The following is a 12,430-nucleotide window of genomic DNA, read 5'->3' as shown; positions in this document are numbered from 1 at the left end:
TCCCATGTCACTTACAACAGTATCGACAAATTTCTCTCTCACAGGTCTCCCATCTGAATGAGTGTGTCCTGCTATCCATACTTTGCTCCTTGACACTTTGCTTGGGTCTGAACTTTTTTTCTTCTGCAGTTAACAACACCACATCAGCTTTGCGTGAAAAATAACAGCAAATATTAACATCCACATACCATATCATCAGCTAGTCGAGTCATTCCTTTACGACTTGAGGTGTGTGGAATCTGCCCCTTTCTCAGTTCCCTGAATTTTTCACTTACAACCTATAAACAAGCCCATAATCAATAAAGATTCAAACAAAACATATTCAAGCATTACAGATTTTGAAATACACAACCTGAAATTCTGCACTAGTCTTAGACTTCACCCACTTTTTCCAAGCTGCAACAGATTGGATGTTACTTGGTTTCAACTCCAGAACCTCTTTATTATTTAGTTTTCGTACTTTAGAGACAAGCTTAGACTTAGAAGACCGCCAAGTATTATTCATCTGCCCCAAAAGAAACTCTTTTTGCCACTCTTCAGTTACATTGAACCTTGCCTACAATATTTGTGAAACAGTTTAAACAACTTGATGATTAGTACACAGACTCATATAAGAGGTAAATTAGCAAAAGTAATTAGGAAATACCTGAATTTGCTCCCACATCATGTCTTTTATTTTAGGATCCAAATATCTCCAGTCATCAAGAAGAACTGGCACATGCTCTCTTACCAAAATACCCATGAAGGATGAAAGCAAGACTGATCCTCGACCCACATGTGCACCAAGAGAATTCCATTCAACTTCAATTTTCTCTTCATGGTGTTTAGCAACTCCACGCATTTTAGTTGGCCCTCTTGTTCTCCTTTTCTTGGTTTCCTGAGCTTCTCCAGCTGTTGATTGCACATTTTCTTCTAGATCAGCCTGCTGCTCTTCTAAATCTCCATTGACTTGCCTATCTTCTTGGCCTTCATTGTGATGCTCATCACTATCAACATCATTGACCTGCCTGTCTTCTTCTCTTTCTAATCCAATTTCTTCCACAGCCTTACTGCGTTTCCGGATGGGCTTTTCAGGGACTGGAGGGATGCCTAGCTGACGGTTACTGCGTCTAGGAATGATTGTATCCATTTTCTTCGACATTTTCATATACCTGAAACAGAACTGTAATAAATTTTAGTACAAGTAATCCTAATCCAATTAATTCACTACTAAGACCCCTTCACAATCTTCTCTATCAAAGAAACTCTCATCATCAGAAGATTCGTTTCCAAAATCTTCATTTTGCGGAACGGATGGTGCAACTACAAACTCTTCTTCTGTCTCTAGCTCATGATACCCTCTTGGTGGCGCCCTCATCACTACAGACCAACTTGAGGAGTCATCTCTAGAATAGAAAACTTGTTTAGCTTGGGAGGCCAAAATATATGGATCTTGGAGGTAGGCAGATTGGTTGACATTGAGATTCACAAGTGTAAATCCTTCTTCTTCTTTTACACCATTTCCTTTGTTGGCCCACTTACACTTGAATAGTGGTATCTGAAACATATGGTAATCTAGCATAATTATCTGTTGTATAACTCCATAGAACACAACCATGTCCGCCATCTGTCTATTATCTCTAGCACTAGCTCTACACATGCTAAAAGCTTCATAAGTTACTCCACTATTCTGAGTCTTGCGCATTACGTCCTCAGTGTGAAATCTATGCCCATTAATGACAAACCCCTTATAGGTTTGAGCTATATTCCTTGGTCCATAAGCTAACCATCTCAATTTCTCTGAATGATGTTCTGAGTTACCAGGGATCTACATATCCACACAAAGTATTTAAAGTTATTTACTATATATACATAGTAATAAGAAAATAATACTGTGTAAATATACAAGATCTAACCTTATCTTTTACCCACTGTGAGAACCTATCTGCGTGTAATTTCCATAAAAGAGTTTCACTTTTACGACATCTCACATCCATTGATTGCAATTCCTCAAGGTGCATACTGTTACAGAACATCAGATAGTTAGTTGTAAACATTAAACTTTCAAACTTAGTTGTTAAACTATAAGAAATAAGATGAGACAAAAGACAAACTTACTCTACATATGGACTCATCACTGCCATGTTCATTAGAACATATCTATGGGCAATGTCTCTCTCTTTATCACTTAATACCACTTGAGCAGCCTTCTGGAATGGGCGTCCTTCAAGTATTCCCCCAGGGGATCCAACATCTTCATTACGGTTGATTGTTTCTTCCACCGGTACAGAATTTTGTAGGAACTCCATGCAGAATGCAATACACTCCTCAGCTAAATAACCTTCAGCCATACAAGCTTCTGGCCTTGCATAGTTTTTGACATATGCTTTTAGTGTTTTCATGTACCTATATCTCAACCAAATACAGATATACTATGTTAGTAAACTATTGAAATACAACCTGTAAATTTTCAAAGTTCAAAGATGATTACCTTTCAAAGGGGTACATCCATCTGAAATGAACAGGTCCACCCAAACGTGCCTCCCTTGCTAGATGTATTGGAAGATGGTACATTATATCGAAAAGGGATGGAGGAAAATATCTTTCTAGTTGGCAAAAGGTCTCTACACACTCAGCCTCCAGTGATATTAGCTTTTCTGGATCAAGAACTCGCTGACACAACCTCTTAAAGAAATTACATAGTCTAATCACTGCAATTCTAGGACCCTTTGGTAGTAATCCTCTCAAAGCTACTGGTAAGAGATTCTGAAGAAGCACATGATGATCATGTGACTTCAATCCACCAATCATAGGAGGATCCACTGAAACACAGTTGGATATATTTGCAGAATAACCATCAGGCCCTCTGAATGAACTTAACCGCTTGCAAAATTCAGTTTTTTCAGACTTGGACAGCCAATAAGCAGCTGGAGGCAAATAAGTCCTCTTCCCTTTTTCCTGTGTGTGTAACTTCTGTCTAATTCCCATGTCTGCGAGATCTTTCCTTGCTTTCACCCCATCTTTTGACTTAACAGATTGCATCAACATAGCCAACATAGCATCAGAAACATTCTTCTCCACATGCATTACATCAATATTGTGACGAACCGGCATATCCTACCACAAAAGAAGAAGAATTAGTTCAATATATATATGATATGCAACTTTATATTGAAATTTGAATCTATATACCTTCCAGTAAGGTAACTCAAACAGGATGGACCTTTTCTTCCACCTCCATCTACCATCGTCTTCATCAGATTCATCATTCGATGGTTCCGCATCTTCACTTATACCTTTTCTTTTCCTTTTCCCTTTTTTCTCTATACATTTACCAAAATCATTTCTGAAATCCTTAAGCATCTCACAGATTTCTACTCCAGTTTCAACTCTTCTTGCACTTCCTTTCTCTACTGTATTATCAAACCATTTCTTTCTTCTTCTGTATGGATGATCAGGTCTGAGCCTCTTTCTGTTGCCCAAATACACATGCTTACGGCTAAATTTTAACCATCTAGAAGGCGTATCTTTTCCACAAACAATACATGCCTGTATCCCTTTGACTTTACATCCTGACAATGATCCTAATGCTGGATAATCAGTTATACTCCACATCAACATTGCTCTAAGTGTGAAATTCTCCTTCATGAAAGAGTCATAAACTAAAATACCTTCATGCCACAAATCCTTCAGATCATCTATCAATGGAGCTAGGTAGACATCAATGTTATTGCTCGGTGCAGTTGGCCCAGGGATCAAAAGAGTGAGCATCATGTTCTCAGCCTTCATACACAATGTCGGATGCATGTTGTAGTTCACTAATAATACTGGCCATGTGCTATACTTCGTATTCTGGATGGCAAAAGGATTCATCCCATCAGTGGAAAGGCCTAGGCGGAGGTTTCTTGGTTCAGCAGCAAACTCAGGCCATTTATCATTCGCATTGGCCCAAGTTAATGAATCAACTGGATGCTTCATTGTACCATCTGTACTTGCATTATTAAAATGCCACCTCAAGTCTTCAGCCATTCTTTTGGATCTAAACATCCTCCTAAATCTATCTTTAATTGGAAAATACCTTAGAACCTTTGCTGGAATCCCCTTATTCTCTTCACCGGTATTCATATCCCTGTCCCATCTGGAGATACCACATCTTGGACAGGTTTCAATATCTGCATATTGCTTCCTGTATAGGATACAATCGTTCTTGCATGCATGTATCTTGTCATATCCAAACCCAAAAATTTTCAGAAACTTCTTCATCTCATCTGTTGATCTCGGTAACACATTGTCCTTAGGAAGCATTTCATGAACCATTTTGAGCAACTGATCAAAAAAGTTCTCCGACATACCGCTCTTCACTTTAATCCTGTAAAGCCCCATGATTGCAGATATCTTGGTGTAGTTGGGACAGATTGAATACAAAGGAGTTTCCGCATCTTGTAGCTTCTTTCTAAACTCAGATTCTTCTACACTATCAACATCATCATTCTGATCTTCACTATGGCTACTGGGCTTTGAATCACTATCAAAGAAGGCTGTTCTAATCAAATCATAAGCTTCAAACTCAGAGCTTGGATCTTCATCTGGCTGAGCAATTTTCTTATCACCATGAATGCTCCAACACGAATTCCTCTTGTATTTCTCATCCATTCCCCTAATCACTAGATGATCAAACATAGTCTCTATTCCTTGATGAGACAAATTCCGGCAATGTGTGCAGGGACATAGCATAGAACTAGGATTACCCAAACTTGTTGTTACTGCATTCACAAAATTTCTAGCTCCTATCCCATACTCAAGGCTAGCCCTGTAAGCAACAAACATTAAAAAGTTCAATAGCATATCTCTGTTAAAAACGAATTTCAAGACCAAACATATACATAGAAAAGCTAAAACACTGTATTTCTGAAATACTGAAGCTTTCTATGAAAACAAGACTTCTGTGCAATGAAAAAACCGGAAATAATGTCATACCTTGGTAGCCAAACCCATGACTTATCCATCGTCCAACAAGACCGTAACTCAGCTCCACATACACTCAAATTTAAAACCAGATAATCGAGTGTGAGAATCAGAGTGAACTCATCGTCCAACAAGACCCTATCAAAAAATCAACAAATCAGAGAACAAGCAAAGATAAAATTACCCACCCGGCTAATCTGAGTGTGAGAATCGAGTGTACTCCTTGATTAGGGTTTCCACCGTGAAATCGAGTTGAGAGAGAGAGAGATGGAGTTCCGAGACAGAGAAATCGAGTTGCGAGAGAGAGAGAAACCGAGTTCAGGAAGAGAGAAATAGCTAGAGACTGAGAAATCAATTGAGAGCCAGAGAAATCGAGAAAGAGAAACCGAGTTGAGGAAGAGAGAAATAGAAACTGAGAAATCGATTGAGAGCCAGAGAAATCGATTGAGAGGAAAAGTCGAGAAGTCGATTGAGAGTTTGAGAGTTTGAGAGTTTGAGAGTTTGAGAGACTGAGAAGTCGATTGAGAGGAAAAATCGAGAAAGAGAGAAAAATGAAAACCCTTTTTGCCTTAGATCTATTTTTTTGCCTTAGGGAAATGACGAATTTTTTCCCCCTTTTAATTTCAATAGCGTTTACAAATTTTTAGGAACCAAATTTTGGCCCGCGTCAAATTTTAATTCCCGCTGTTAACCATAGATAGCGTTTACAAATAACCAAACGCTATCTTTAATATACGGTTCACTCAAAGATAGCATAAACATCAAAAACGCTATCCTTTTATGCTATCAATAGTCAAATTTCTTGTAGTGGGATGATAGCTTGTTTTTTTGCAAAGCTACTAAAGAAGAATGTGGGGCTATTTTAGCGGTCCTCGGGAATTATGAAGCGGCGTCAGGTCAACTGATAAATTTTGACAAATCCTCACTCCAATTTGGCCACAAGGTCCCAGAGGACACAAGATTGGAAATGCAGACGCTTCTGGGCATTACTAACTTAGGTGGGATGGGATCGTACTTGGGAATCCCTGAAAGTTTGGGAGGCTCAAAGACAAAGGTTTTCTCTTTTGTCCGGGATAAGTTACAGGGGCGTACTACTGGTTGGATGGCGAAATTGCTTTCCAAAGGAGGGAAAGAGGTGATGATAAAGTCAGTGGCCACTGCTGTTCCGACGTTTGTGATGTCATGTTTTCGGATCCCGAAAACAATTACGTCCAAACTTACGAGTGCGATAGCGGACTTTTGGTGGAATACGAATGGTCAGTCTGGGGGCATGCATTGGTTAGCATGGGAGAAGCTCTGTCTTAATAAGCAGCTAGGAGGTTTGGGCTTTCGGAACATTGATGATTTCAATTCGGCGTTAAGTAGTTATGGCGGCTCATAGAAGTCCCGGATTCGCTCTTTGCAAGGGTTTTCAAAAGTCGGTATTATCGGAATAACAACATATTCTATATAACATTTTAAATATTTAAAACTCTATTCAAATCTCAAACCAATAACCATCACTTAAATTCCAAATATAACTAATTTAGGAAATTAGCATACTTTGGGTAAATGGACATGAAATGGAATATATAATTATCTTTTGATTTTATTTCTCTGGGTATGAGTTGGTTTTCCACTTTCCTTGATTTAAGACAAAAGCAGTCTAATGAATATTGACTTATTGACCCCTTTGTTTTACCAATTTAAAATGTGAACAAAATCTACTTTTGTGCGTTAAGTCTATGTCTATCTAAAACACACATTTTTTATATCAATTTTTAGTTTTCGGACATGCAAGTTTGTCGATTTATTTCTCGATTCACCGGATTGTAAATTGTAGTGTCAAGAAGTATTCCACTACCAAGAACCAAAGAGCAACAAACATATATATCTACATACCTCTTTTACACATGGTGATTGGTTATTGTTTTTATTCTTTTGTCTACTGCAATTGCATAAATAGATATTTTTTTTTTCTCAATTGTCTCTTTATTTATTTCATAAGCCAACAAACCAAACTAAACATAAGCCCAAACATAAGCACAAAAGAAAGCCCATATGAATTCTAAAAATCTAAACCGTCACGAAGAAAAATCAGGGATCAACATTACGCGCACATGACACGTGTTGCACAAAGGATGTAGGTCAAAAACACGTGTGACAAAAAGGAAGAAACAGGGGCTACCGCCGATCATCGCCGCCGGTTGTTTTTCGCCTGCAGAATACTCTAAATCGCCGGAATTTTAGATCATCACTGACACGATATGTAACTTCAGAGCTTCAAATCTTCATCTTCAAGAACCAAAGATAACATGATTTTCAAACAAAACGGTCTAGATCTAGATCTATAGGCTTCAGCCACTAAAAAGACAAAGATAAAATCGATGAAAACTCAATCGATCTTTAAAACTAAAACGGAAAAATTCCGGGACAAAAGCTTGCCGAAATCGCCGAAGAGATGAACGGAAAGCAGGTAAAAGCCGGCCATAGTTACTGGAAAGCTGACATGTCGGAAAGTAGCCGGTCGATGATGCTCATAAAGCCACCAACACCGGAAGAAAGCCAGCCGATGATGCTTACAAAGCCACCAACGCCGGAAGATAGCCAGCCGATGGTGCTTGCGGAGCCACCAACGCCGGAAGATAGCCAGCCGATGATAGTTACAGAGCCACCAACGCCGGAAAATAGCCAGCCTCCACCACTGAAAAAGCCAGTGAAGCTAGACGTAAAGACACCGGAAAAACAATCCGGCGTTTATGAAACTTTCGCTTTCTAAAAAATTCTAGAGAGAGAAGAGAGAAAGAGTCCGGATCTCAAGTCATCACGCATAAATAGATATATATTACCGAAAAAATGAAAATAATCAGACAGATATGAAAAATTATCTAGAATATTTTACGAGCAACTTGTATGACACTTTCAAATGAAAAAGTGAATTGGCATGGATGGACTATTATTAGTTTGAAAAAGGCATGAAATGAGCGTATAGACTTTGTAGGTCGTATATGGCTAACTTGGCTATGGGCTATGGCACTATGTGGAAGTCACGAGTTTCTCACAAAATTTTATATTCCTTTTCTTCCAAATTGAATTTACATCTCATGAAAAGGACTAAAAGAGCATATACTCAGTGGCTTTGGAGAAAGGAATTCAGAAAATATTGTTTTTCAAAAGAGTTATTTATCTTTTATTCTCCATAGGGTTTATATAAATATACAGATTATCCTTTTTTCTATGTATAGAAACTTCATAGAAAAAGATCTGACGTAGCAAAGGTTTATGGTGATAGACTATTGATCCGTTGATTATTAAAAAAAAAATATCCAAAAATTTCGAGAAATAGCAAATTATTCGTTTCGTTTGAAATTCCAAAAAACACACATCAATCACTGTTGAGATCAACCAAAAAACAAGAACTAATGAAAACTCTTCTCACATATATTTTCTGAACATTTTTTTTGGTAAGATTATATTTTCTGAACATTATACAAAGATATAAATTCTAAAACCCTAGACCATATTCCTAATTATACTCCAAAACTATAACAACACAAAAAATTACTAAATATATGGTTCATTCACAAAATATAAAATGAAATATAATACATAAATAAAATAAATAAACCAAACGGTCAAGGTTAATTTTATTGCGGTTTTCTATAAAAAAAAAAAGGCCACTGCATGTGGCTATGTACATCAAACCTCTCAAGCTGTTCAAGAATGAGACTCAACAGTATTTTTCATGTAAATAAATGAGAAATTTAATTTATGTAGATATTATTTTTTATTATAAAAATGCCAAATTACTGGGCCTGATATGCCCATTAAACAATGGGCCATCAAGAATAAAAAACCTCCACGCTTGAGTTCTTCGTGTTAAGGCAAAGCGGACAAACTCGTACGGAGCCGTCGCATCCTTTACACAGAACCAAATGACGACACGGCAAAGCCAACACAGTCGCCGATCGCCGCCGGCAAATCCTACACCCCGGTCCGATCATTTCGCACCGATCGGGATCCACGTAAGCCGATTCAGCGTCCTCGGCTTCATCCGCACCGTCTAGGCTTCCCGAATTTTGTTCAGCCGTCGTGATAACTCCGCCGCGGTGAGCTGCTGCAAATACGACTTGCTGCAATTGAGCCTGTAACGACGTCGCTTCGGCTTCTCTAGCCGCTGCTCTCACCTGCCAGGCACGTGACTCTGTTTCTATCTGAGACGCACGTGCTTCTAGCTCGGCGTGACGACGCGTGGCTTTATCGACCTCCGCTTCTTTCTCTCTTAATCTCCGCCTAACTGATTCTTCCGTCGTTCTCAGTAGCTCACGATAGTGCCTCTCATTGTTTTCCGCTAACATGCGCCTCAGCTGCTCTCCCTTTTCCAAAAAAAAAAATATATTAAAATTAAATGGAGACAAAAATAAAAATGATTTTTAAAACTTAGTTTTAAATTAACACATTTTATTGGTTTACAAAAATTATCAAACAATAATCCAAAAAGTTAATAAAATAAAGTTATTTTATTTTATTTTAAAATTAACACATTTTAATGTTTTAATTTACAACAAAATTATCAAACAAAAATCCAAAAAATGCAACTAAACAATTTAATTAACTTTACTTAATTTCTTATGAAGGTTTTTTTTTTTTAGGAATTTGTAGATTTGTGGAGATAATAATTTTGTGAATTTTAAAACTTTCGTGTGTGGAAGGATAATTTTGAAGAAAAATATAGTAGTCACCTGGATTTGAAGAAATCTATTTAATTCGTCGGTTTGGCTTTTGATTTCTCCGGCGAGATCTCCGGTAAATATCGGAAAAGTAGAAAACCGTTGTTCTTGATTCTGTTCACGAGACAAACGTAGACCGGTTGATACTACTACATTAGGATTATGTCGACGTCCGATAACTTGCGGCGGAGTTTGCGGCGGAGGGTTCATCGGAGCCGCCGTAGTAATATCATCTAAATCAATCACCGACGACGAAACTTCTCTCGCTCGCTTTCTTGAATCAACCCCTGTTTTAAAGCAAACATAACAGATTCATACATACGGTAAGAATAAATAAACCGATATTAAAGAAAAGGTCATCGTTCGGTTCGGAGAAACAAACCGGTGTTGATTGAATGAAACTGAGATTTTTGCTCCGGCTGATTCGAACAATCATTCCCTTCTTGTCCGTTTCTGAGATATCAAAAACATCAATCACACACATGAATACATACATACATACATGGATACAGTGAAAGATATACATACAGAGAGAGATAGAGGACCTGTTGAGGAAGAAGAGAGTAGAAGGATGATGAGGAGCTTGAACCGCCATGATCAAGATTCAAGAACAGAGACAAAAACAAGAAATGAAAAGAAGGAAGCTTCTTTCCTCTCTTTAATGGAGTATGTATTATTATGAAATCACGCAAAAGATATGTAGTATCATGTATGTATCAACTACGGTTGTATCGGACATGGTGCCGTGTTGATGAAAAGATTGAAAACTTTGGTTGCTTCGGGATTCTAAAGAAAATAAATGGTGAAGAGAGGAAGATGAATGGAATTGGCAAGTGTTATTTTTTTTAGGCAAAGAGGTTTTTAATATAAAGTCTCTCTATTATATATGCACATAGTAAGCATGATTCTCATTTATTATTATATCAACTCAAAATGTTGAATATTTGAATCGCATCTATGATTTATTTCACTTTACTTTAAAAAAAAAAAAAATTGGAAACGGATATTTCGTTTTTTTTTTTCTTTTCTTTTCAAGATACGCGTATAGTCCAGTCATTAGTCAAGATTAATTAGCAGTTTTTTTTTTCTTTAATTTTAGTTTTGCAGTTTTATGAAAATAAACTTGCAAAGTAAGTATCTAATATCCACCACATATGGTAACGGTTCTCAAATTTGCAATGAAAAAAAAAAAAAAAAACCATTAATAATGAAAATTAATTTTTTTTTTAGTGAATGGTACATAGTTTCGTCGTCTACTCAGAGAAGGGAGAGTTGGGTAAGCTTTGTAGTTTGTAAACATATATAGTCTTGGAGCCTTGTTGAAGGTGGAATAGAATTGGCTTGAAGATATTGTCATAATGCGTGGATGCATCTCTCTATTCTCTACGACTATTGAATGGAGCTTATTTGTCCGGTATGTCGCTCATCGTATCCCTGATATTGAATGCACATCAAAGCTACCTTGATTGATGTTATATATAATTCCCAGAAATATATGATTTTGCATGCATATATATATATATATAATTATATATATGTGATTAAGAGCTATACGGTTATTTTATCTTATTTTAAGAAGAACTAGCAAGAAAAAAATAGAGAGAAACACTTAATTTTGTATTCGTAGACCAAACAATATAATTATACTTGGAATCAGGAAATATAATAGTACTTCTAAGACTTCTAACTATATTAACCGTATTATGTGTTTTTTCAAGAAAATTAAAACTTCTCCTCTCGAGCTTTCTTATCCTTTTGGTGTTTTCTTGCTTTTTCTCTCGAGAAGACTCTCTGTCGTGTTTTCTCATTGCTGCTTTGATGCAATCAAACGGCACCGTCTTTTAATATATATATATATATATATATATATATTCTTTTTTCTTCTTGAAAATGATATATTTCTAAAATTACCATGTTAAAGATTTGCTTAAATCCGGTATAATTAACAAAAATGATGTAATTGTCCGAAACGAGTTAGAACGTTTGTGTAAATTTATTTATTCACTGTTCCTATTATTCGCGAATTCATCGTCAGTATACTCTTCATATTATTCATGATCATAAACTAGGATAGATTCAAATAAAATTTACTGAATCAAAATTGATTGAATTTTAGATAATACTGTATGGTATTGCAGGTAACTGACTTTTTCCATGATAAAGACATGATATATATATTTGCGCGCGAGCACACACGCATATATAGAGAAATATTTAATCGGTTTAGTAAAAGGATCATGATGGAACAGAAATCTAACAACTAAACAAAGATAATCAACAAGTTTTATCAAAATAACCAGCAAGTTAATTATGAGTGCATACTATTATATTAGATATTAGGTGGGTCGTTGTTGCTCTTTGGCTTAACCTAATACAATTCCAATGTTTGAATTAGTTTTTGAACATTAGGCGAGGAAGGAACCTATATATGATGTAAGATAGATATGCATGATGATAGGAGAAGTTTTGTTTTCAAGTTCAAACTAACTTCTGCCATATAAAACTCGTGATGCTGATCATAAACAAAATGGTTAATGCAAAATCAATATTATGTTATGGATTCATGTAGAACGATGACTATTGGACTACTATTATCTATGACTTGACGAAAACAGAATTATCGTAGTGATTGTTACTATAAAACTAAATAATATTGAAAATAGTAATGGAGACATAACACACTTTGGTTCTTTGCCCTTTAAAGGAGCCCACCCCACCAAATTGTGAATTCACTACAAGAAATATGGGCATTGATAGCAGAAAAGCATAGCGCAATT

General features: G+C 36.6%; 2 protein-coding genes across 2 annotated transcripts; both read right to left on the bottom strand.

Annotated features, from left to right (window-relative positions):
• Positions 1,199-4,985, bottom strand: LOC104772937. The gene is made up of 6 exons (XM_010497493.1): positions 4,957-4,985; positions 3,172-4,789; positions 2,471-3,096; positions 2,098-2,385; positions 1,896-2,001; positions 1,199-1,807 (listed from the first exon to the last, which is right to left on the bottom strand). Exons 1-6 carry the CDS (start codon positions 4,983-4,985, stop codon positions 1,199-1,201), a joined length of 3,276 nt encoding a protein of 1,091 aa, XP_010495795.1.
• On the bottom strand, positions 8,547-10,539 carry LOC104771975 (BOI-related E3 ubiquitin-protein ligase 1-like). The gene is made up of 4 exons (XM_010496611.2): positions 10,199-10,539; positions 10,036-10,106; positions 9,666-9,940; positions 8,547-9,299 (listed from the first exon to the last, which is right to left on the bottom strand). Exons 1-4 carry the CDS (start codon positions 10,246-10,248, stop codon positions 8,766-8,768), a joined length of 930 nt encoding a protein of 309 aa, XP_010494913.1. The 5' UTR covers positions 10,249-10,539; the 3' UTR covers positions 8,547-8,765.

Source organism: Camelina sativa, chromosome 20 (genome assembly GCF_000633955.1).
Source record: "Camelina sativa cultivar DH55 chromosome 20, Cs, whole genome shotgun sequence".
Taxonomy (NCBI): Eukaryota; Viridiplantae; Streptophyta; class Magnoliopsida; order Brassicales; family Brassicaceae; genus Camelina; species Camelina sativa.
This window is presented reverse-complemented; position numbering and strand designations above follow the sequence as displayed.

What these genes read in the sequence shown, in the direction of transcription:
- LOC104771975 (XM_010496611.2), bottom strand. Translation starts at nt 10,248, where the DNA reads ATGGCGGTTCAAGCTCCTCATCATCCTTCTACTCTCTTCTTCCTCAAC. An exon ending in ACTCTCTTCTTCCTCAACAG is followed by an intron (nt 10,107 to 10,198) that starts GTCCTCTATCTC and finishes TTGATATCTCAG; the next exon opens with AAACGGACAAGAAGGGAATG. An exon ending in GTTTCATTCAATCAACACCG is followed by an intron (nt 9,941 to 10,035) that starts GTTTGTTTCTCC and finishes GCTTTAAAACAG; the next exon opens with GGGTTGATTCAAGAAAGCGA.
- LOC104772937 (XM_010497493.1), bottom strand. Translation starts at nt 4,985, where the DNA reads ATGGATAAGTCATGGGTTTGGCTACCAAG. An exon ending in TCATGGGTTTGGCTACCAAG is followed by an intron (nt 4,790 to 4,956) that starts GTATGACATTAT and finishes TGTTGCTTACAG; the next exon opens with GGCTAGCCTTGAGTATGGGA. An exon ending in TTGAGTTACCTTACTGGAAG is followed by an intron (nt 3,097 to 3,171) that starts GTATATAGATTC and finishes CTTTTGTGGTAG; the next exon opens with GATATGCCGGTTCGTCACAA.